This window comes from Camelus ferus, chromosome 8 (genome assembly GCF_009834535.1).
Source record: "Camelus ferus isolate YT-003-E chromosome 8, BCGSAC_Cfer_1.0, whole genome shotgun sequence".
In the NCBI taxonomy this organism is placed as follows: domain Eukaryota; kingdom Metazoa; phylum Chordata; class Mammalia; order Artiodactyla; family Camelidae; genus Camelus; species Camelus ferus.
In genome coordinates this window covers 52,164,199-52,190,417 of record NC_045703.1, presented here as the reverse complement: position 1 = coordinate 52,190,417, position 26,219 = coordinate 52,164,199, and the positions used below count along the sequence as shown (strand labels likewise).

Sequence of the window (26,219 nt, the reverse complement as noted above, 5' to 3'; positions counted from 1 at the left end):
TGCTGGTAGACTAGGTGTATATTCCTGGGATTGGTTCTAAGTAAGGCCCAAGGATAGAATTCCACATGTCCTCTTGCCAGTGGGACCTCCTAATGAGCAAGAAATTCTCCATAATGAGGCAGAGTTGGAAGCTTCTTTTCAAGGTAATCAAAAAGTCAAAAGGTGCAGAGGAGGCACATTTGCACATCAGTTTATCTGTGACCCTCAATCTTATCTTGCCCACCAGAGCAACAGAGTTGAAGTCAGGGGGTTCCTGCCTCAGTCCTGGACCCAGGGCCACAGGCAATACCTCAGGGCTTCCTCACAACCCTTGAGGCAAGAACATGGAGGAGGATTCACCATGACAAACTGCATTAATGTTGTGATTAAAAGTGGTTTTATAGTCATTGAAAGAGTCAAACTACCAAGAGATGGTGCAGTGGCCTTTGCAATACACATCACTGTCTGTGCTGTCTAGCATAATAACTAGCATCGTATCTGATAGTTACCAACTTCAGAAAAATAACGTTGGGACCTTTTGGAGTTAGCATTGCTGAGCTCTGTGAACTCTGGTACCTCCACCTTTTGCAGCCATTTTCGGGTAGTGAAAAATGCAGGGGACTCCACCAACTTGGGGCTTTTATACGAAACCATAAGTGGTGCCAACTCCTCTCTTTTTTTCAATCTTAAAATCCAGAGAAAATGTGTCTATGTCAACATTGCTTTTTTATTTTACATTTTTCAGCACCAGTAATAATAAGTCAAGCGTGATGTGTGCACTTTATTTTTCCTCAGCATCTGGACAAAATATTTAAACACAGAGAGCTGCAGCAGAAGCTGGTGGATGCAAAACTCGAGCAGGCACAAGAAATGATGAAGGAAGCAGAGGAGCAACACAAGCGCGAAAAGGAATATGTACTTATCACCTGCATCTGTGTACTTGTCTGGTCTGCCTCGGAGTCAGAGGACCCCTGAGAAAGCTGTTTCTGGTGATGGTCATAGAGGACTAGACTGATGAGAAAAGAGCTTAAGCTTCCCTGGAGAAATGAGACTGGGCAGCCCAGCAGGAGGCACTGTACCTACAGTGTTTTTTACATAAAATAGTCATGCATCCATTCAACAAATCTTTTTCAAGATGCTACACACCATTCCCAGTGCTGGAGTGTAGCAGCGAACAGGAGGGAGCAGGTCACATCCCAGCAGACAATTAACTGGGAAGAGACGGGCAATAAACAAGCAAACAAACAAGGAAGGACAATTTCAGATAATAATAAGTGCTATTAGGGAAATAAGGAGGCACTGAGAAGGGGCAGAAGGAGGGGGCCTACTTTAGCCTGAGTGATTAGGAAGGCCTCCAGGAGGGGAGCATGCTTGAGCTGCACCCTGCCTGCTGAGAGGGGATCAGAGCGGAGGTCTCCAGCAGCAGTGTCTATATCAGAGACAAAGGTCCTGATGCTGGAACCAGCTTGGCACCCTCCAGAAATAGGAAAAGATTAGGGTAGCAAAAGCATGTTGAACCACTCAGTTGGCCAGAGAGGGCGCTGCAGGTCTCCCACTCCGCAGATGCCTCAGACCTCTTATACAGTGAGTCAGTTGCACGTCTATCATAATTAATCTTCACTACCCTCTGGGAGGCACAGAGGAACATATATAACCCCTTTTACAGATGGAGAGGTCAAGACTAACTTGGATAAGAAAAAAGATATCTCCAAGTTTTTAAAAATAATGATTTTTATTGTTTTTGTTCTGATTTTAAAAATGGACTTTTTTTTTTTTTACAATAGGGGTAAACAAAAAGGAAAAATTTATGTCAACCTATCTTGAAATAAAATAGAAACTTCTTAACTGACAGTCACCTGACTGACTAACCAGCTGTTCCATGGTATTCACCATTCCCTGTAAGCGTACTGACAGATGTCCATAGCATGTTGAATCCTGTGGCTAGTTAGCCACTCTGTCTACATGTAGAGAGGTATTCCAATTAAGTAAGTTGTCCAATTAAGTAAGATGTAGGTTACCAAGAATCGAGTCTCTGCTCCCAAACCTTCTCTTTCCAGTTATCCTTGGTTTTGTATGATGTAAACCAACAGAATGATACATAAACTGACAAAATATGTTGTTAAAAGAAAGAGTTGTTTCTATGAAAACCATGCTTAATGCTTTGAAAGACTAGATGTAGGCAAATAGCAAAAAACAATTGTCAGGTTAGGTGTGAGCAGCTATAAAAGACTGGAAAAAAGCTGTAAAATTCAAAAGAATTATCCAATCAAGCTGCTTTACAAATATCTTAGGTCTTTAGGTTCTAGCACTATCATTTAAAATAGAAAAAAATTATAGCTTTTATATGAAACATTATGGATACGATTTCTGTAAAAACAAAAAAACAGCAACCAAAAAAACCCTCTGAATTCTGATCAGAAGATCCATACCCAAAACAAAGATCATAGCCCTACATCAAAGTTGATGAGTAAATGAACATATATCTTAAGTTAAAATAATGTTTTACCTAAATATGTGTCATTTTCACGCCTAAAACAACTTTTACAATTTAACCCATCAGTTCCAGTTCTGATCGTGTTTGCTGTAAGGCCTTGGTTGTATTTGAAGGGCTGCCTTAGGGAAAGGGGATGAGACTTCCTTTGTAAACCTTATACAGGATTTGCAATAATAGGTCAGATTTCTAACCCAGTGATTCTCAGGTTTTAATCCATTTGCTATAAATACAGATTCTAATCACACCCTATGCTTCCTAACATATTCTCTGAGAGGGATCTGCATTTTAACATGCCCCCGAGGAGATTCTGATGCAGGGTATGATGGAGAACAATGGTCTGATATTAAGGAACAGTTGCTCAGAACAATGTCCCAGGTAAGGATGTTCTGGAAAGGTTCAAGCAGAGGCTGAATGGTGGTTGGCAGGATTGCTACAGAAGGTTCCAGAATTCGGTGGGAGGTTGAATTTTGTGCAATTCATACTTGGAGTTGGAGATTTTTCTCTCCCTTTTTCCTATTAGAATCACTAATTTTTAGTTAAGAATTCAACTTTTTAGACTAGTTGTTTTCTCAACTTCCTTAGATTCTTTACAAAGATCCCCCCCAAAAAAATTACTTAAAAGGATTAATTAGCAAGTTATTCAGTTTACACACCAATTACAACAAAATGGTAATGTGACAGTTTTCCCATGCATTCTCTCTTCTCACAGTTGCTGAACCAGGCAGCAGAGTGGAAACTTCAGGCCAAAGTGTTGAAGGAACAGGAGACAGTCCTGCAGGCTCAGGTGAAGTTGGGGGACAACAATGCATGGGGTGTGCCCTTCTTGCTGTGCACAAGGCCTTCCATGTGGCAGAGGAAGTGGGGACAGGAGTTGGAAATGAAGAATAACTTCCTATTTATTATTTTTAAGTTAAAATAAAAGCACAATGTTATATCTAAGAAAAACAAATGATCTGTGCCAACAACCTCTAGTCAAAAGGTTGACGTACAAATGAAGGTCAATCAGAATAAGCTGGTGGCCAGGTCCTCACCTATCTGTTCATATGTCCTCTCTCTCCCCACACTCATTAACCTATTAAGGAAAGGATCAAATTTGTCAACTGTTCAGATGCACCATCTATAATTGTCAATACTGAAAATGTCCTTGCTTGTTTGATATTACTGATGATAAAAGGAAATTAGAGAAATAGAGTCAGCACCCAAGTTTTTGTGCTATCAGAGGTTGGCCTTGTCAGTGGCAAATGATTAGAAATTCCAGACAAATCAGAAATCATTTTGATTTGGTTTCATGATGTCATGTGTGTGTTAGACGATGGGAATTCGTATTCCAGGCTCAAAAATAAAGCTTCATGCAACAGCTGGGTCCGGAGGAAAGCTAAGCCCATCCACTCTTCCGGGGCCCTTGGGGTTCTACCTCTCCTGGCAAATGTTCCCTGGTAGGTTCCAGGAGACCTATCCTGCCATGGCCGGGCCACAGAGGGACTTTAGCTCCCCTACTGGGAGAAACGCTCAAGTGCTAAAGGGTCTATAAAGTCACACAGAGCACAGTCACAGAAGGTGAGAAAATCAGAAGCCTTCCAAACTGGGCAGCATTAATTTAAGATTTGAGTAATTCACTTGTAAATGTTTATGTGCTGCCTTCTGAATACTTGTTCACTGTGAAAAAAATTGTTCATTGTATAAATGAACAAGTTCAATGAATGCTTGTTCATTTTTTAAATAGGAAAAATAAGAAACTTAGCATCACAAATTATACCACTGCATAGACAAAAACATACGTATTATTTCATTATCTAACCTTCCTAAAGCACACTTTTCCAATGTGTATACCAAACACACTGATGAACTAACATAATATATCAAAATAGTTTTAAAATACTAATTACATAGGAATTGGAACCATATTTTTTTCACTATTAATAGAATCAAAGGACTCAGAGTTAAAAGACTAAACTCTAGAGTTACAAACTCCAAGTGGTCCTTTAGGCGGTCACAGAACTCATTGCATCACGGTGTGGGGTGGGTGACCGGCAGAGGCAGCTCTCTAACCAGAAGCAGGCGCAGGGGAAGGAGGTGTGACCACGCACTTCTCGGGGGGATTCCAGAGAATCAAGTCAGAGCTTCTGGCTCTATCTCTGCCCCATTCACAGCACAGAGCCTTCAGGGGCACAACAGACAGTACTTGAATAGACATTGTTCACATCATCTGTTATAAGCAATCTCTACTCCTCTATGCTAAATGAAGGTAATGAACTTGAGAAGAGTAGATTAATATCATTAGACTCTGGGCTAGAGGGTGATTCCTTCAGCTGGCATGAGAATCTAGGCCTTCAATGCTGTGAAATAAAAAAATAAAGGTGTGATCCAATTTCCCACCTATACCCCCTCAAATCTGAAAACATATCAACCAGGGGTTCTAGACTTGCCAGTGATCCTCATTTATCCCTGAATACTGTGCTCAAGTCCAGAGATCAGGGTCACAACTCTGAGACTCTGCTGAGAAGCTGTCTGATTCTACGCAACTCACCTAAACCTCCCTGGACCTAAATTCCCTAGTCTGTAAAATAAGGATGCTGTAGTGGATCAACGACCCCAAGCTGGAGTCGTCTGACCTCTGGAAGGCCCATTACTTTTCAATATTTCCAAAACATAAACAGCACATAAGGCAGCAATTGCTACCTAAAATATAGTTGTTTTTGACATTTTATCAGCTTTTATTCAGCAGCAAGAATGGCACTTATTCATATGTTTGATTAAGTCTGTAAAAGGAAAATGAGTTAATAACCATGTAACATACATGTATTTTGTTTTCAAGTTGTGAATGCAAAGCATTAGTTCAGTGCCTGGCTCATAGTAATTATAATTAATTCAACACTTACTGAGCATCTACTAAGTGCTAGGCATGGTTCTAGGTATTGGAGATACAGTAACCAATAAGAGAGTCAAAAATCCTGCCTAATTAAACTCATAATCTAATTATGACAATAAAATTAATTAAAATGCTAATAATTAATTAGTGGATGAGCTAATAATAGCATTATTTCATAGGTAAGGATCCACATAGTGATAAATGAGATAAAAGGAGTCTTTAGTTGCAAAAAAGTTTAAGAACCACTAGAAAAGATGATCTTCAGACCATGTTCAGCTCTAGCTCATGAATGTAGAGAATTTTCAGACCTGAAGAAGCATGGCCCTGAACTGAGTTACCCCTGCTCTTCCCCCCACCCCATCACCTTGCTTTCCCTGGCGTGGAGCTCTCTCTGCAAGGACCCTCCCTTGTCTATCTCTTTTGTCTTCAAAGCCATTTTCAAAACTTCAACAATTACTTAATCACTAAGAAGAATAGCGAGGTCCCAAATCCCTACATGTAGTAATGTTCTAAGAAGCTTTTCTTGAAAGGTATCAGCATTATATTTTAAAAACTTTTAAACCTTAAGAAACAAAGTCTATCACAGATGATTTTGCAAAGCACTTGAAGACTTCCTTTGGCTTGACAACTAAAGAGGTACGATGGTGGGAGGGGGAGGCCTTAGTCCCCATTTCTATTGTCTGAGCAAAGGAAACATTAAGGACAGACTGCGTCTTTCGAGACGATGGAAGTCACTTTTCAGTCATAGGACAACCGCTTGCCAATCTGGGGCATAATTCTCATTGAGGGAAGAGATGCCTGGCTTTCAGTTATACAAACCAAGGCAAAGAGTAAATGTCAGAGATGATCAATGGGATACAATTGTCACTACAAATCGAGTGTTCATTAGATTGATTAGGATGGAGATGGTAGTAGATGTGGAAAGTCAGCAATACCAACACAACCCAGCAATGCAGACACAAAATACTACCCAAGGGGAAAGATCAGTGAGTCAATTGTTAAAGATGGGTAATCACAGTCTTTAATCCCAGAAAACTTCACCTTATGTACATAAGACGAGAAGAGATTCCTCTGCAACTACTGTTATCATTGGACTAGTACCCGAACCAAATCTCACTAGTTAGCTAAGACAATTCCTGGAAGCGTTTCTATTTCCTATATGCTATGAATGTTTGTAATTAAAATCTGCGCTCAGTTAAAAGAACACGTGTGGCGCTCAGCCCATTTAGAAGTGAAAAGTTGGGGCAACTATTGTTATTACTAACCCTAAAATAGTTTGTTTCTATTTCTGCCTCTGGCAGGAGTACTGAGGATGACCTCTGGATGTCCCTTCCATGCTTCTCTGAAACACCAAAGTGAGAGAGGGAATATGACACATCAAACATGCACCATGTCAGCACAACATGGCTCATAAGATCACCTGCCATGCTCACCTCCTTCTCAGATCAGTACTTAATTGACTTGGTACTTTGTATTCATTGTCTCATAATCAAGTTGTCTTTGGCATTATCTTCCTATCAGGAGTGCAGGTCCCTCAAAAACAGAAGCTACAGCATAAACGCTTTTGTACATAGAGTCAGTGCATTTGTTCAGTGCTTAATAAATGTTTGTTGGTAAAAGATATGATATAATGAAATGGTGATGATATATTTTATTATTTCATTTTTCTTTAAAGAAGTGTTTCAAGGGGGGAGGGTATAGTTCAAGTGGTAAAGCACATACTTAGCATGCCTGAGGTCCTGGGTTCAATCCCCAGTACTTCCTCTAAAAATAATTAAATAAATAAACCTAATTACCTCCCCCACTCAACAAAAAATAAAATTAAATTTTAAAAAAAAGTGCTTCAATCATACTCACTGACCTATGCTGATCTCATAGTGAATAAAACAAGTGAACATATTACTAACGTTGTATTGAGAATGCCCTTAAATCATTTTTCTTCTCAAATAATAAACAATGACATGTTGTTTTGTTCTGGAAGCGTTCCAAAAGCAGCCCTAAAATAGATCTACTCTTTCCCCTGTTTGCAGCTTACTCTCTATGCTGGAAGGTTTGAAGAGTTTCAGAGCACACTGACAAAAAGCAATGAGGTGTTTGCCACTTTCAAACAGGAAATGGATAAAGTGAGTATTGCTTATCTTCCACAAAAGATTGACATTTTCTCTTTTGACAGGCAATTCTCCTTTGGATTTATTTTTCTCTTGCTAAGTTATTTCAGTGCATTTCAAGAAGTAATGAAATGTTTATACATGCAAATGAGATTTGGGCTATATTTTTTTTATTGGTAAGTATCTGGTGAATTAATCTTAGGAAGAGTCCAAAACCACTAGGATACATTTTCACTCTGAGGAAGAATATTTTCTTTTTCTAGTCCATGGAGAAGTTAAAAAAAAAAAAAAGGGTAAGAGCTAGTAATTTTATATTATGTTCTTCATACTGAAATTAAAAAGTACCTAATCTTCTAAGGATTAAAAAAAACAACTTTCATCCAAGTATGTAAGAGTAAAATGTTAGAGTAGAAAACACCATTTCATAGGATCCATCTCAGAAGAGAGGATATGTAATAACATAACTGACAGAGCCTTGAATGAGAGTCTTTTACAAATGTAAGTTGTTATTATATTATTATTGGACATAATGTTTAAAGTTTGTTCAATTTTGTATTTTCCCAAAACAAAATCAGCCATCACAACTATGTTTCTGAATAAGGATTGGCATTAACCCTATTTAAGTGTAGAAAAGCATCCTTTTAAAAACGTTTTCATAAAGTAATATGACCAATTTCACAATTCATGAGCAAACTTAATAGGCCAACATTTATCAAAGTTATAGCTTTCCCATTCTAGAATGCATCCATCCATTAAAAAAAAATTTTTTTAACTACAGAGTTTTAATATAGAACAAATATTAGAGTAGAAAATGTTTTTATTTACTTCAAAACTACATAGTTCTAAAATTGGAATAAATATTAGAGCAGGAGGGTTTTTATCAAAGTATAGCTGATTTAAAATGTTGTATTAGTTTCTAATGTACAGCAAAGTGATTCAGTTATACATATATATACATATTCTTTTTCATTATGGTTTATTGTAGGATATTGAATATAGTTCCTTGTGCTATAGAGTAGGATCGTGTTGTTTGTCTATCTTATATATAGTCATTTATATCTGCTAATCCCAAACTCTAATTTATCCCTCCCCCATCCCCTTTCCCCTTTGGTAACCATAAGTTTGTTTTCTATGTCTGTGAGTCTCTTTCTGTTTTATGAATAAGTTCATTTGTATCATATTTTAGATTCCATGTATCAGTGATATCATATGGTATTTGTCTTTCTCTTTCTGACTTACTTCACTTAGTATGATAATCTCTAGGTCCATCCACGTTGCTGCAAATGGCATTAGTTCCTTCTTTTATGGCTAAGTAACATTCCATTATATATATATGTGTGTGATATATATAAATACACATACATACACCACAACTTTTTTATTCAGTCATCTATCAATGTCACATTTAGGTTGCTACCATGTCTTGGCTACTGTAAATAATGCTGCTATGAACACTGGGGTGCATGAATCTTTTCAAATTAGAGTTTTCTCTAGATAATGTCCAGGAGTGGGATTGCTGGATCATATGGTAACTCTATTTTTCATTTTTTAAGGAACTTCCATACTGTTTTTCATAGTGGCTGCACCAATTTACATTCCCCCCTAAGAGTGTAAGAGGATTCCCATTTCTCCACAACCTCTCAATCATTTGTTACTGGTAGACTTTTTAATGATGGCCATTCTGACTGGTGTGAGGTGGTACCTATTGTAGTTTTGATTTGCATTTCTCTGATAACTGGTGATGTTAATCTTTTCATGTGCCTATTGGCCATCTGTTATGTCTTCTTTAGAGAAATATCTATTTAGGTCTTCTGCCCATTTTTTCATTGGGTTGTTTGCTTTTTCTGTTATAGAGTTGTATGAGATGTTTGTATGTTTAGGAAATTAAGCCCTGTCAGTCATGTCCTTTGCAAATATTTTCTCCTAGTCTGTAGGCTGTCTTTTCATTTTGTTTATGGTTTCCTTTCCATGAATAAGCTTAAAAGTTTGATTAGGTTTCATTTATTTACTTTTGCTTTTATTTCTATTGCCTTGGTAGATTGCCCTAGGAAAACATTGCTAAGATTTATGTCAGAGAATGTTTTGCCTATGTTTTCTTCTAGGTTTATAGTCTCTTGTCATGTTTAAGTCTTTAAGCCATTTTGAGTTTATTTTTGTGTATGGTGTGAGAGAGTGTTCTGACTCCATTGTTATACATGCTGCTGTCCAGCTTTCCCAACACCACTTGCTGGAGAGGCTATCTTTTCTCCATTGTATATTCTTGCCTTCTTTGCCAAAGATTAATTGATCATAGGTATGTGGGTCTATTTTGGGGCTCTCAATTCTGATCCATTGGTCCATATATCTGTTTTGGTGCCAACACCATGCTGTTTTGATTACTGTAGCTCTGCAGTAGTGTCTGAAGTCTGGGAGGGTTATTCTTCTAGCTTCATTCTTTTTCTTCAATATTGCTTTGGAACTTCTGGGTCTTTCGGGATTCCATGTAAACTTCAGGATTATTTATTCTAGTTTTGTGAAAAAGGTCATGGTAATTTTGATAGAGATCACATTAAATCTGTAGATTGCTTAGGGTAGTATGGCCATTTTAACAGTATTGATTCTTCCAATCCAAAAGCATGGGATATCTTTCCATTTCTTTGAGCCATCTTCAGTTTCCTTTATCAGAATGTTATAGTTCTTAGTGTATAAGTCTTTCACCTCCTTAATCAGGTTTATTCCTAAGTATTTTATTTTTTGTGACACGATTTTAAAAAGGATTTTTTTTTCACTTTTCCTTTCTGATATTTCATTGTTAGTAGAAAGAAATGCAGTAGATATCTGTATGTTAATTTTTTATCTAGCTAGCTTGCTGAATTCATTTATCACTTCTAGTAGTTTTTGTGTGGAGTCTTTAGGGTTTTCTATATATAGTATCATGCCGTCCACATATAGTGACAATTTTACCTCTTCTCTTCCAATTTGGATCCATTTGATTTCTTTTTCTTGACTGATTGCTGTGGCTAGGATTCCCAATACTATGTTGACTGAAAGTAATGAAAGAGGGTATTCTTGTCTCATTCCAGATTTTAGCAGGAAGGCTTTCAGCTTTTCACCATTGAGCATTATGCTGGCTGTGGGTTTGTCATAAATAGCTTTTATTATGTTGAGACATGTTCCCTCTATACCTACTTTGGTAAGAGTTTTTATCATAAATGGATATTGAATTTTATCAAATGCTTTTTCTGCATCTATTGAGTTGACCATGTGGGTTTTGTCTTTTCTTTAGTTGACGTGGTACATCACATTGATTGATTTGTGTATGTTGAACCATCCTTGTAACCCTGGGAAGAATCCAACTTGACTGTGCTGTATGATCTTTTTTACATGTTGTTAGATTCAGTTTGCTAATATTTTGTTGAGATTTTTTGCATCTATATTCATCAAAGGTATTGGCCTGTAATTTTCTTTTTTTGGTATTGTCTTTGTCTGGTTTTAGTATCAGGGTGATGATGGCTTCATAGAAAGAGTTTGGGAGTGTTTCTTCCTCTTCAGTCTTGTGGAAGATTTTGAGAAGGGTCAATACAAGCTCTTTGTATGTTTGGTAGAATTCCCCAGTGAAGCAATCTGGTCCTGGACTTTTGTTTACAGGAATTTTGTTGTTGTTGTTGTTGTTGTTGTTGTTTGTTTGTTTTTTGTTTTTAATTACAGATTCTATTTCACTTCTAGTGACTGTTCAAATTATCTGTTTCTTCCTGATTCAATTTTGGTGAGTTGTATTTTTCTATATAATTGTCCATTTCTCCTAGGTTGTCCAATTTGATGACATATAATTGTTCATAGTATTCTCTTATAGTTTTTTGTATTTCTGTGGTATTGGTTGTTATTTCTCCTCTTTCATTTCTTATTCTGTTTATTTGAGTCTTCTCTCTTTTCTTCTTGGTGAGCCTGGCCAAAGGCTTGCCAATTTGTTTACCCTTTCAAAGAACTAGCTCTTGGTTTTATTGATTTTTTCTATTTTTTAATCTCTATTTTATTTATTTAATCTCTGATCTTTATTATTTCCTTCCTTCTGCTGACTTTAGGCTTTGTATGTTCTTTTTTTCCTAATTCTTTTATGAGATAGGTTAGATAGTTTATTTGAAATTTTTCTTGTTTTTTGCAGGAAGGCGTGTATTGCTGTGAACCTCCCTGTAAGAACTGCTTTTGCTGCATCCCGTAGACTTTGTAGGTTTTGTATGGTTGTGTTTTCATTGTCACTTGTCTCAAGGGTTTTTTTTTTTTTTAATTCCCTCTTTGATTTCATTGTTGACCTATTGGTTTTATAGTAGCATGTTGTTTAGTTTCCTTGTATTCATTTTTTTCTCATTTCTCTTTCTGTGGTTGATTTCTAGTTTCATACCACTGTGGTCAGAAAACATGCTTGAAATAAATTCTGTCCTCTTAAATTTGCTGAGGCTTGTTTTGTGTCCTAGTATGTGGTCAGTTTTAGAGAATGGTCCATGTGAACTTCAAAAGAATGTGTATTTTAGGTTTTTTGGATGTATTGTCCTGAAAATATCAACTAAGTCTAAGTTCTATTATATCATTTAGGATCTCTGTTGCCTTACTGATTTTCTGTCTGGAAGATCTGTCCACTGATGTGAGTAGGGTGTTAAAGTTTCTTACTATTATGTACTCCTATCAATTTCTCCCTTTATGCCTGTTAATATTTGTTTTATGTATTTAGGTGCTCCTATATTGGGTGCATATCTGTAAACGAGTATAATATCCTCTTCTTGTATTGATCCTTTTATCATTATATAGTGTCCTTCTTTATCTTTCTTTATGGCTTTCATTTTTAAAGTCTGTTTTGTCTGAGTATTGCTACCCTGACTTTCTTGTCGTTTCCATTTCCATTCTCTCACTTTCAATCTGTGTGTGTCCTTAGCCCTAAAGAGGGTCTCTTGTAGACAGTATATTGTAGTCTCTTGCTTTTTTATCCAATTTGCCACTCTATGTCTTTTTGATTGGAGTATTTAGTCCATTGACACTTAAGGTAATTATTGATATATATGTATTTATTGACATTTTAAACCTTGTTTTCCCGTTGATTTTGTATTTCTCCTTTGTTCCATTTTTTTTTTCCTTTTGTGGTTAGATGATTTTCTTTTGTATTATGCTTGTGTTTTCTTCTTTTTCATTTTTGTGAATCTACTGTATGTTTTTGATTTGTGATTACCTTTTTTGTCAAGTATGTTAACCCATTACTATATCTACTTGCTAGTTATATAGGCTCAAACACATTCTTTTAAAAAATATACTTTTCCTTACTCTCCTTCCCCACATTTTGATTTTGATGTTCTCATTTACATCTTCACGTTTATCCTTTTGCTGTTCATTGTAGTTTTCGTCACTTTCACAAAATTAAAAAAAAAATTTAAATCTGTGTCCTGACTTATTTAAGTGATTTACTTTCCCATTGTGATTTTCTCCTTCATATAAAGTCTTCCTTCTTTTCTATTTAGAGAAGAGCTTTCAATATTTCTTTTAGGATAGGTTTAATATTGCTATATTCTTTTAGTTTTTGCTAATCTGAGAAATTCTTTATCTCTCCTTCTATTCTAAATGATAATCTTGCTGGGTTGAATATTCTAGGTTACATTTTTTTCCCTTTTAGGGCTTTAAATATATCTTGCCACTCCCCTCTGGTCTGCAACATTTCTGTAGAGAAATCAGCTGATAGCTTTATGTGGGGTTTCTTTGTAATTAACTCTTTGTTTTTCTCTTGCTGCCTTTAGAATCCTCTCTTTAACTTTTGCCATTTAAATTATAATATGTCTTTATGTAGCTCTGTGTTGGCTTCATCTTGTTTAGGGCCCTCAGTGCTTTGTATACCTGGCTATCTGCTTCCTTCTTTAGGTTTGGGAAGTTTTCAGCCATAATTTCCTCAAATACATTTTTGATCCCCTTTTCTCCTTCTCATTCTGGGATCCCTATTATACATAGATTGGGATACTTTATATCATCCCATAAGTCCTGTATATTACTTTCTTTTTTTGTTTTTGTTTTTGTTTTTCTATCTGTTATTCTGATTGGTTGATTTTCATTATTCCATCTTTCAGATCACTTATTCATTCTTCCACCTTATCCAGTTTACTATTAATTGCCTTTAGCTCAGCTTTTGTCTCAGCAAATGAGTTTTCTAATTTTAATTGGCTCCTCTTTATGGTTTCTAATTCCTTTTTACAGGAATCTGTATTTATCAATAGTCTAATTCCTTCAGTATTTTCATTACCTCCTTTTTGAACTTGGGATCTGGTAGACTGGAGATGTCTGTTTCATTGATTTTTTTTTTTTTTGGAGGAATTCTCTTGATCTTTTAATTGGGAGTGGTTCCTCTGCTTCTTCATTTTACTTGCATTTCTCTGACTCTATGAGTTTAGGAGAAACAGTTAACTACTGCGGTCTTGAAGGGCTGTTTTTATGTGGGGGTTTCCCTGTGTAGCCTCCATGGGTCTAATATTTTTAGTGTGAGGGCTGTTTTTAGTATGGATTCCTACCTCATCTTTCCTCAGTGTGTCCTAGCTATTACCCCCTTGATAGGGGGTGTGACTATTGTTGTGGTGACCAGAGCCAGCACTAGATGTTGAGCTGGGCCTCCTCTTTGCTCTGTGGTTGTCAAAGTCCTGTCAGGGACAGGGTCTGCTCCCCAGTCATTGGAGTAGATGCCCCTAGACACATTTCTGAACTGTGGTGTGATGTAGGCAGGACTGGACCATTCCTACTGAGAGAGGAACTGCTAAGTATTCCTCCACAGGAGCTGTCCACTGAGAAGTGCACTCTGTGGTGTTGCCTGTCACGCATTGTGCAGGCTCACAAAGTACACTGTTTTTGGTGCTGCTCTCAGCCCCACCCCAACCATGGAAATTCATGCAATCATCCCAGATGTTCCTCAAGTGCTGTGCTCACAAAGCCACCAGCACAGATCCATTGGTGCAGAACCACTGAGGTCAGGCATTGGGACTGCCATAGTCACACACCAAGACCCATTGTGGGAGCTACTGAGTCAGCCCAGACCCCAGCCCCGCCTCTGCATGTGCACACTGTCACTAGCACCAGACTTGCCCCAGCCGCTGGAGCACGAGTAATCTGCTCAGATGTGCCGTATGCATTGAGTTTACAAAGCTGCCCATGGCAACATAAGTCTGCAGATCTCACAGCTGCTGGGACACTCAGATTTCAGCCCTGCTTCCGAAGTCCTGTGGTCCCTGGGTATCAGCTTGGATTTCAGTCCTGCCTCCAAATGTGGGCAACCCTCCAGCACTTGTGTGCTCCCAGAACTTGTGGAGGTGGAGCCACACCCATTATGAGCACACTGAGAATTAGGCTGTTGTGGTGAGATTCCCCTTAGAGCAGGAGTTTTTAATCTGGGACTCATTTATAAACTTAGTAGTTGACCTTAGAATTACCAAAAAATTTTGGTTTGCATATTGCATTTCTTTAGGTGTTCTCATAGAGTTCATCAAATTCCTAAAGGGGTTGATTACTTTTAAAAGTTTATAAACTACTAACTTGGTTAAGAAATAATCAAAATTTAAAAGCACTCTAGGCTCACACAGCTTCTCTATAAAGCCCAGGGGCCAAGAGCCTGGACCCAGCCTCTGGCCTCCAAGCAGACCTAGCCTCAGGCAGTTTGGCACAAAGCAGCAAGTGCCTGGATATGGTTCATCCAGGGTAACTGCACCTGAATACGTGTCTTAACTTCACTTCATCCAAGCAGAGAGGAGATCCTATAACCAGGAACATGAGTAGTTTCAGGTTTGAAAAAGCCAGGCTGCATTTTATTCACTTCTGTGCACCCTAAACCCAGCCCTGGCCTGGCAACCAGCAGGCACTCTGCACATGTTGCATTAAATGAAACCACTCCAGGCCCACTTTCGCTAACTCACCTGAGTATCACTCCACCTCTCTGAGCCTCAGTTTCCCCATTTATAAAGTTGAGGTGAAAATAGAACCTACCTCGGGGGACTGTTTCGAGAATGAAATGAATAACACATGGAATCACATTTAGTGAATCCTACTGCACTCCACAAATGGAAAGGCTGAGAAAATAGAAAGTTGCCTTTGTGTGGCTGCTTCTCAGATGTGCCCAGATATTATCAACATTTTAATGGCTAAAAAGCCAGGCCAACTTTCTCACTAATAGTCTTCTATTCAATAAAGTAAATAATCTAAATTTCAAGCTTATTCTTAGGACTCAATAAAGTTATTTTTATTTTAAACAAAAGAGAAAGCAGTGATAAAAAGGAAGGCTCTAAGTAGTTTCCGTTCTCCTGAACTGGCTCTGGTGCAAGTACGTTTTTTTACCACTGACCTAGATGGTTCAAAAATAAATCATGACTCTCTCCACTCAATCTTCATTCCTTGACATGGAATTTTTGCTCGCTTCAGCAGCTGGTAACAAAAGGACTTTTCTTAACATCACATATGGAACTGATAGTTTCTTTGATATATTAACTCCTCAAGATTTACATTAAAACACTATAATTTCTGTAGACAACCAAGAAAATGAAGAAACTGGAAAAGGACACAGCCACGTGGAAAGCCCGGTTTGAGAACTGTAACAAAGCTCTGCTGGACATGATTGAAGAGGTGAGGAGGCGTTCCCCCTTATTCCTCTTCCCCTGTCTAGTCAATATATTCATACTCAGAAAATAATTATTGCCTAATGGCTCAAAAGATTACCTTTGAAAAAGAGCTGAATTTTTCTGGGGTGTGATATATGATATTGCAATAAAAATAATGAGAGCAAAAGTAATTTAGAATTGGGTCCAGACTCATAAAGAGCATTGTGACCCTAAGTCACATACATGCCTACTTGTTGATTCAAAAGCTGTCCCCAAAGCAGCACCACACCTGCTGGACTGTGAACTCCTTAAAGGCAGGGTCAATATTTTACCTGTCCTTGAATTTCCCAGGTGCCTGACACATAGCGGGTGCAAAATAAATTAATTAGTTGATTTGAACATACTGAGAGAAGACACCAGCCCAAGCACCCAGGGAATATGCTATTTCATAAACAGGTATGGAGACATGGTGTTTAATTCCTCCAACAGGCATTTAAACACTGATATTATGTTAGGCTCTGGAGGCTTTGAGACGATAAAGGCAAAGATACATGGCCCTTGACCTGAGAGGCAGGGCTTACAGGTGAAGGTTTTGCCATGTAAACAGCTGGGGAGGGGGGAGTCTTAAAAGGGACAGAGTAACACAAAGGTAGGGATGAAGGAGTAAGATGATTAAGATCAATTTCTTGCACAAACACAGTGACATTTCTAGAGGAAAAGAGAACTGAACAGGTTGAGCAGCATCATGAATGAATGTGTGGTGAGTTTCTCTGTTTTAACTCTGTTTACTGTTTTAACGATTCATTCCAAGTAACAATCAGCTCCAAAGAGATGTGCTTATTTCAAAAACATAGATCAAGCCTTTGCTGGACTAGTTCATAGCAGTTTATCTATAGAACAGATAAAGCTTTGCTGACAGCCAGGTCCCAGTCCATCTCAATCATTTTGCCACAAGCTTCTGCTTACTCCTTCTAAGTCTTAGTGGCAGGAGAGTCACCCACTTTCAGATTTGAGAGGCCCTAGATTGAAGCAGAGAGAGGCTTTGCTATCTGTCTTTCCTTAAAAGGATTAAAATTTTACCAGAGTCTCCAACACAATGCAACAACAGAAGTGATGTCCTGACCAGCTACCACCCTGCGGTCAGAGCCTAACAGACAAATTCCAGGACAAATGGTTTTGCCTGTCTCCAGACAGCGTCCTGGCAATTTTGCTTTTCATGTTGTTTTATGAGTGTGTGTGTGTTTTCAAATCACAGAAAGCACTGAGAGCTAAAGAATATGAGTGCTTCGTGATGAAAATCGGAAGGCTAGAGAACCTCTGTCGAGCTTTACAAGAAGAAAGAAACGAACTCTACAAAAAAATTAGAGAAGCAAAAATGCCTGAAAAATGTGACCAAGGCCAGCACACCTCTGACGACGAGCCAGAGGCAAATTTGGCTGTGGGTGAAGAGGCCGATGAGGATGAAGCCGACAGAGTTCATGACGCTGTGAAAAACCTGGCCGCGGCCTTCATGGTACTTCACTGTCCAGAGTCCACCCTAGGCCCGTCCAGAGAAATCCAGCCAGAAGTCAGCAGTCCTCCGGGGGGTGGCAACACGGCCCTCGAGGAGCCAGAACAACCTGCTCTGAGCCACTCATGCCATTCAGAGAGTCCCTTGCCTCCCCCAAGTACTCAGGCCGAGGCCAAGGGAGGTAATGAGGCAGAACCTCCCCTTGGAGCCAGGAATCCCCTTGCAGCGTCAGGAGCAGAGGCCCAAAGCGCTGGCCTCCCTTCTGGAGCATGGGCTGATCAGCAGCCCCAGAAGCCAGAGGCAGCAGCACTGGGTCAGGCCCCAGAGCCCCCGGCCCAGGCCTCCCTGCAGGCGATGGAACCCGCAGCAGGTGAGCACAGGCCGGCTGGGCAGGCCGGGCGTGAGCCCGGGGGGCAGCCCCCACCAGCAGCAGCAGCAGCAGCACAGGGGCTGCCAGGAGGGGCCGCGGCTGGGCCCCAGCTGCCTGAAGTGGCCGGCACCAACCTGGAAGGGGTGGACTGAGCCCCCTTGTGCCTTCGGAGGCTGTTCTTCCTGACTTTCCATCTTGCTGGAAACAGACTGTCTTCCGAAAGCGGCATTAAGGGCTAGGGATGTCTAATGGAAGAGACTTAATTAGAATCAAGACACTTTTAAACGTTACGCAGAGTACATTCAGCTTTTGCTGTGTTCTCAGTTTATAACTGATTTGGAGCTTTTCTATTTTACACTTGTTGATAGTATAATTTTCCCAAATGGCAACAAAACATACAAGTAGCAAATTTATATTAATTTGTAATTAAGATGGTATTTAATTCAAGTTCTTAACCAACCATAAGATTGGTATTTAAAAGACTTCCACTACAATATATAAATATTGAAAAAGTGCTGCTTTATTTATTTCCATGTTGTTTAGTAAGTTCCATAGTAAGTAATGGATGACCAAGTTCCATTTAAACACTATATACATAATATATGTATATGTGTGTATGTGTATATATATACATGTGTGTGAATATATACTTGTGTGTGAATATATACATATATGTTTAAGCACATATATACACATGTATATTTTATATACACGTATGCAAATATATATAGTACACATACATTTCTCTCATCTCTTTTTGTATTATTCTCATGCAAAATATTTATATGCTTATGCAAAAAAATTATCTCTTTCTTGCATTTGGGACTGCAGTAGACTGATGCTCTTTGAACCAGAAACAGGTTCAGAACACAAGTATGTAGGCCACATAATGTTGGTTAAAAATAAGTAAACCAATGGTAGTTCAATGGATTAAATGACAGAATAGCAGTTGAGTTAGACTGCATGGCTATGCAGAGCACATGGACACACAGATGGCCACAGAAGGCCCTAAGCAGAAAGGGAAACAATCACAGCAGTAGGCTGCTCACTCTTCCAGCTGCTGCTCCTACACAACTCAGCCCATTGCCTTGCAACTTCCTCATGTGGGGAGGCAGCCTACTCATGGCTTCCTGCAAGGAAAGGTTGGAAGTGGGAAAGGGAGCGAGGGGGTGGGGGGACTGAGGGCCCTCGGGATGCTCTGGTCCCCTGCCTCTTGAGCAACAGAGGTCTCGAGATAGCATATTCACCTGGCCCTGCCAACTTTTCTGCTGCCTCTCTGTTGTCTACCACTCTCTCCAGAGGGCTCCTCACCACCTCTTGCTGTCACTGCCCCAGTCTACAGTCTCTAAGCTTCTGTTCCTTCCTTCCAACCTTCTTCTTTGCAGCAGGAAATTACACTCAGCCCTCATCTCAATCACAGCTAAGTAAAAGCTATTATTTTTCCAAAACAGAAATCCACACAGTGTTTCAATGTGAGTGATGAGGCTAAAAACCAACACATTTTCTGCTTTGATGAATTCTCTACAGCCAGAAGTAACAAAGCAAAGGACAAATGGGTTCCTACTCAAAATGACTTGAAAAATAGGTGAGGATTCAAGATGCAAAAGCTAGAAACACCTGGGGTTGTCTACATGCATATTACATTATCATTGCCTACGGCATGAATTACTCTATTTGAGTAAAGAGAAACTGCAACAAAAAAATAGGAAGGAAGAGAGGGAGTCAGGGGAGAGGGAGAGAGGAAGGAGGGAGGGGAAAAAAAAAAGATCTAACCCAACCCTACTTTAAAAGTTGACCTCAAGTAGAAAAATGGATAAAAGCAATATTCTCTACAACTCATTCATTGTCGCATGTGGCTGTCTGTTAAGGCACACAGAGCGCTTGTAGGCAGCAACCATATGTTATAAGAATTGTAAACTGCATAAAATTTGTTTGAAGTAGACACTGAGGGTAATAAAATGCTAGTCAGGGAAAAAAATCAGGAAAAAAACATATTGTTATTTGAGAGCCCATGTATTTTTAAAGGCTTAAGATATTATAACTACAAGGTATCCAGCCAAATTCAACATTAACTGGAAATCTTAGAGATTTAAACATTCATGTAATTCAGAGCCAAATATGCACCAGAGCAATCCAAGAGGGTCTCCTTTCCCATTATTTATAGAGGCTGAACTTCCAAGAATGGAGTAAGATTAGATAATCATGGTAAAGTCTCAGTCTGAATGTTTAGCAAGAGAAATGGGCCTGAGAGGAGCCAAATCCAGTATATTAAATATTCTAATACCCAGAGTTCATTTTTTTTTCATCCAGAAACCTTTCATAGCAACACATTACTCACTATGGTATGTATCTGAGGCAGAGTTTCTGCTACAGTAACTTGTCTGAAATTTGCAAGGCTTATACTGGCTTTGGAAGAATTATTTTAATATTCAAAGAATGTTTTATTATAATCCTTTATGTTAGAAGTTGGCCTTACTAATTATAACAATAACTCATGAGACCTGAAAGAATAAGAAATTTCTATTCTTCATCAAGTTCATGTAACTGTTTCTAGAGATGCCAAGTCTACTTTCCAGAAACACTGGGGTGGTTGTTGTTTTCTAAATAAAATAACTATAATTTATGTATTTATTAAACAGGCACTTCTCTTCCCAAATGCTCTAGTAGTGGTTTGAGTTTTTAAATTTTCATTTATATTTTAACTTTTGTTACTTCTATGTTTCAGCAATACCTAATGAAGATTATGGCTATATTCTCTTGGTTGCAATTTTGGTCTCTGTGTAGAATGTACATGGAGTGAACACTTTGAAAATCTTTGTGTGTGAGTGTGTGGAGTGTGTGTGTGAGTGTGTATATGGGTGCGCTCAGTGAGAGGAAGAGAGGGAAGGCGGAAGGGAAAGAGAGAACATGACATGCAGACCTCACAAGGGAGCAGAACCCAGACTCCTCCGCCTGGCCGTTCACTGCCACAGACCTACCACACATCAGGGCCGTCTCCCCTGAGACCAGGCTTCCACAGGTTACTCTGCCATGTGTCCTCTCAGAAATGCTCTGAGGAGTAAGGGAGGGAGTATAGAAGATATCAGCTCATTTTCCTTCCTCTACCTGGTTCCACTAACTGCTTCTAGAATTTTCTCTCACAAGACCAGAAGAGGCCCACTCTTCTGGCCTTTTGCTTATTGCCTCTTCCCAACCCATCATGATCCGGAAGGGGCTTCCTGAACAGTGTTTCCTCTATGCTTGGGGAAGAGGATTTCTTAGCTAGAACGGAAAAAAAATTAAACCCTGTCTTTCTTGTATAGTAGAGTCACATTTTTTTAAATAGCTCTTTTTTTTGAGATAATAAAAGTGTTATGTGTTTGTTGCAAAACTGAGGCTGCTTTTCTATACGACTAAGAGATCATTAGGAGAAATCATTTCAGGAAAATTTCCTCAGCCCTGTCTCTAACCGCTAGTTAAATCCAGTATTTAGGAAAAATAAAAGGAATTAAAATGTAAATAATTTGCTAAAAGAAGATATGAAATAAAAATAATGACTCTGGCCTCTATAATTTGTTCCCATTATAAACTGGCAAGGAGGATTTAGGAGTAAGTAGGCCAGTAGGGTATATAGGTTAAATTTTCACAAGGATTTAAATAATTTCCACTTCTGAACCTGAAAACTAAAGTTATCATTAGATCAACCGTAAGAGCACTCAGTGAGAACAGAAACAGTCATAAATGTAGTAGTAAATGTTTTTCTCGACACTTAAGTTTTATCCTCAGTACCTGAAGTTGTCTCCTTGGTGGTTTCCTGATAGAAGCTCTACAAATGCTAGTTACTGATGCACATATGTGTGTGACTGCGTGTGCACACCTACACACACAAGCACACAAACACACAGGTATAACATCTGACACAGATTTAATTCTGTTCCTATAGGTGACTCTTCAAACTAGTATTTTCAAAGGATACTTAGTATTACCTTTCCTGTCAAGGGCAAAGTACAAAAAAGGAATCATTTTCTGTGTGAACAAGGATAATTGATAGACATATTTAACTAACGAAAGAAACCTACCTATTCATTAAACCATGGCTTAAACACTATTCACAGAAACAGTTTCATTCTATCAGGAGATAAGGAAAGAAAAAAAAAATCACTTCAGCAGCATGACAATCAAGCTTGGCTAAATCCAAACACAAGTCCTTCCTGCTGGATTTTAGTAGAAAACTTGGTGTTAATACTAACTTCGATCCCATTTGATTTATTCATTCATTCATTCATTCATTTATTCATTTATTCATTCATTTGCAAAAAATACAAATATTTTATTACATCTTAAAATTTTATTATACTCCTTTTTTAACACCAAATTAATTTTTTATTAAATCCCCTTTTTTAATTTAAAAAAAATTTGTACATTTTTAAAGGTTACTTTCTATTTACAGTTATCACAAAATATTGGCTATATTTTATATTTTAACTTTGGATTTTTAAAGTGACATATCATAATGTTCAATTACCTCATGTCATAATTAGAGCATACCTAAGTGTAAAACTCATTATTTCAGAACTGACAGTGGATGACATCTTATATCAAATAACATAGACCACCATAAGAAGCAAAGAAGCAAAGCAGATGCATGTTAAGAGAGGAGAAAAGGAAGAGGGAGAGAGAAAAGCTATTCTATAAAAGAAAAAATAAAAAGAGGAGGAAGGAAGTGGCACATAAATTGGTGGACACTTTTATGAAAACAAGTGATAATAAAAGGCAAGAATCATAATGGTATTAACACTCCTCCACACTTTCACTTCAACTTGGGGAATTTTTACAAACATGTTGTCTTACTGTCTTTCCACTTGTCTTTCTTTTAAAATAATAAATGTGTTCTTTTTGATATTAAAATAATAAAATTACATTCTAGAACATTTAGAAAACAGAGAAAAGAAAATTTACCCATAATTCCATCACCCTAACAACCACTGTCAGCATTCACTATATCACAGTGTATTTTAAGTTATCTTTTTTATTTAACACTGTGTTAGTTTGCCTTTGGGGGAGGGCACAGTTCAAGTGAGAGTAATAGCTATTACTAGCCACCAGGTTTGTGGGTTCACACTGTGTATTCAAGTTGTATTTGCTTCCATGGAAGCATATTATTGTATTCATAGAATAAGCATGACTATGCAAATACAAATACATAGCACACGTATGCGTTGTCTGAAAAAGTTACACCATGCAATGCACTTAAACGTTCCACCGCACACATACAGGTTTCCAAGTAAATCTACTAAACATGGGCTAGAGTGAGATGCCTAAACTGAACACAGCTCAAAAAAAAAAATCAAAAATCAATTCTAGAGAAATACAAATGCTTTACAGAACAAAACAAGAGAAAAAGTCGAACTCCAGTTTTTGAAGTGACAAGAAACATATAATACCATAAATCATCGCATTGGCTTAAATAAAGGGCAATGTTCTAAAACAAATCTAATCTCTTCAAAGTTAATGAGATGGTTAGTGATTTCGTTGCTCTAATGAAATGATGGTGACCAGCATTAGCTGTATCATATCTATTAAGTAGGGCAAGGCTATAAACCACTGTGAACCTGGGATTTCTCCAATATCTACCAGGCAGATGCAACCAGCCATGGAGAATATTCAGGGATCCGATATACTAAGAAAGTCAGAGTTCAAATTTATAGAAATAATCCAACAGGGATGCCTTTCATCACATCTAAACATGTGAGATTGGAGGACTAGCAGTGTGATAGCATAGGCAAGATTTATTAGAATATAGCGAATGCTCCACCCAAACCAGTGTAATTCCTCAGACTATTGTAAGACAGTCTATAACATGTAGGACTTGTTTTCTTAGCATTCTTATCAAGGAGTTATTCCCTGGAATAAAATCACTCAAGCCCAACCTAAGTGAAAAGTATAGGACAGCATTAGTCCAGGAATTAGGCTGCTGAGTCCCTTGTCCCTGCTCTACTGCCAACTCCTGGGTGACTAGGAGTTAACATCTCTGGGCCTCAGTTCACTCATTAAAAAATGAGAGCCTTGGACTAGCTGTCTGAAGGTTTTGGCATCTCTGATTAAATTCTCAAAAGACTCAGTAAGCTATGTGGGTTTTCCACTCTCCAGGAAGGGTTTTATTCTAAGAGATCTGCACATCACCTTGCGCGTGTCTATCAGAAGCTAGACAAGGGGAAAGGGACAAGAAGTTACTCTAATAAAAAATTGCTTTTAATTTTAAAAGTTAGACAAAGAAAGGATTAAGTGCTAAATCACAAATTCTTTGATTTTTTTTTCAATAAACATTGAAGTCTTTCTGTGTGCGAGGTTCTGCAGTAGCCCCTGGGATGGCAGTGGCTACAAGGCTAAACCAAGGATTTCAAGACCACCCAGCCATTGACTTTGTCTGCTCAGGGTCAGAGCACCTGGTCCTCTGACTCAGACCTGAGGATTCCTCCCACTACTTGCCCCACAAACTTCAGCAGCCAAACAGCAGGAAAGAGAATTCCAGAAGCATTTTTATTGCAAATGCTACCCAGATCTCCAGGTGGAAAAGTGTGTGTTCCTGCTAGAGAAGGAGGGTTAAATGAAACGTGTGTGTGGTTGTATATGTGTGTGAATGTATATGTGTGTGAGTGCATACTTGTGTGTGAGTGCATATTTGTGTGTGAGGCATGTATGAGGATCTGTGTGTAATATGTGCCAGTGTATATGTGGAATTTTGTGCAGGTGTGTTGTGTGTATGCAGTTCTATGTGATGTTTATAATTGTATGCGACTATACCAATGCAAAATAAGTAGACATGAGCCTACGTAAGTGTGTGTAGTTGTGCATGAATTTATGGCGTGTGCCTGATGGGGCTGGGAACTGAAAAGCTGAAATACTCTAGATGTGGTTTTAGCATATGGCTGGCTTATTTTTCATAGGATCATGTCTTGTTGCAGACTTTTGTCTGCACAGCTAATTCTTTTTTGCTTGCAGTGTCACAGGGCTCATTCTTTTTTGGCTGACAACCTGCTTTCTGAATAAACAGGCAGGTGGGTGAGGCTGCAAGCGGTCATGGCAGCTATTCATGAAATACTTGAACACACCGCCAGCCCAATGTGACAGCCACCACTGGCTCACAACTCCCATCCTCAAGCAAGGCTGTGGGTACATATAGAAAATTTCTCAGTGGTCCCCTTCACACAGCCCAGCCACAGCTTGAGCAAAGAATACTGTTAGTGGCAGCAAAAAAGGCTAATTTTATTCTGGTCTTTCTAAGTGCAAAAGGAGTTTCTACATGGTCAGTTTCCAACAAAGGTGGCATCCTTGGAGGCAGAGTTATAACCTCCCTTATCTCTGCTAAACTATCATCCAGCTGAAACCAACCCCTTGAATATCAAGAATGTTTCTCTGAACTAAAAGCCAGAGAGAAAGTGCCCAATCCATTTATGCTTTAATCAGTGAGTCAGAAGGTAGCAAGCCAGAGTTGATTGCAGATGCTACCAGCCAATCAGTCATGCTCATGACTCATCCTTTGCGCAGAGAGATTTTTTGCTATGATACAATTCATCTCCCAAAAATATCTAGTATTGACGAGCTGTGCTATCATAGCTGGACCATCTGGCTGCTCCCTTGTCCATTATTAGAAAACTGAAGTCCTCCAATTCAGTCTGGTTGTAATTTAAAGCAATGCCCAAAGGAAGAAGAGAGAGCTTTTTACAACAAATTAATTGCCTGCCAAACAAGTTAACTAGTGATCTTCAAAAATTACAGAGAACAAAGCAAGGAGCCATAAATAAAATTAAAAGACAAGAACAGAATGGGAAAAGATAGTCACAATAAATACAACAAAGCATTAATGTCCAGAATACAAACAGAAATCAAAGCAATAAGAAAAGACAACTCAGAAGAAAGTGGGAGAGGCACTGGGAGCACCCCACCCAGGTAAGGGCGACGAGGGGCAAGATGTTGTCTATAGAGAATTTTAAAACAGTAATAAAACCAACTACAAGCCAGTCTTCTTTTTATCACCATCAGGGACAGCAGTCCTGAACGGCATCAATAGTAAAGTTGCCCTCCCTGCCAGAGATGATCACTCTCGCTGTGTGCCCCAGCCCCTATCTGTAAACCACCGGCATGGGATAGGATAGCAGTTCACGGAAGAGAAAATGCAAATGACTGAAACGCGTCAGGCCAGTAAAAAGTAAAACAAAGAGATACTATCGCTTTCGCCCATTGGACTGACAAAAATGTAAATACTGATAATATCAAGTATTAGCAAGGACGAAGCAAATGGGTACACTCATCACCTGTTGGTAC

At 38.6% G+C, this 26,219-nt stretch overlaps 1 protein-coding gene across 1 annotated transcript in view; it reads left to right on the top strand.

Moving 5' to 3' along the window:
- The window catches only part of TXLNB (taxilin beta), a 43,718-nt gene extending 23,147 nt beyond the window's left edge, over nucleotides 1-20,571 (top strand). Inside the window, exons 6-10 of the mRNA XM_006188500.3 lie at nucleotides 775-894; nucleotides 3,183-3,257; nucleotides 7,373-7,465; nucleotides 15,965-16,060; nucleotides 17,291-20,571. Coding sequence (XP_006188562.2) covers nucleotides 775-894; nucleotides 3,183-3,257; nucleotides 7,373-7,465; nucleotides 15,965-16,060; nucleotides 17,291-18,067 — 1,161 coding nt within the window. The 3' untranslated portion in view covers nucleotides 18,068-20,571. The remainder of the gene's footprint in view (nucleotides 1-774; nucleotides 895-3,182; nucleotides 3,258-7,372; nucleotides 7,466-15,964; nucleotides 16,061-17,290) is intronic.
- The last annotated feature ends 5,648 nt before the right edge of the window (nucleotides 20,572-26,219 follow it).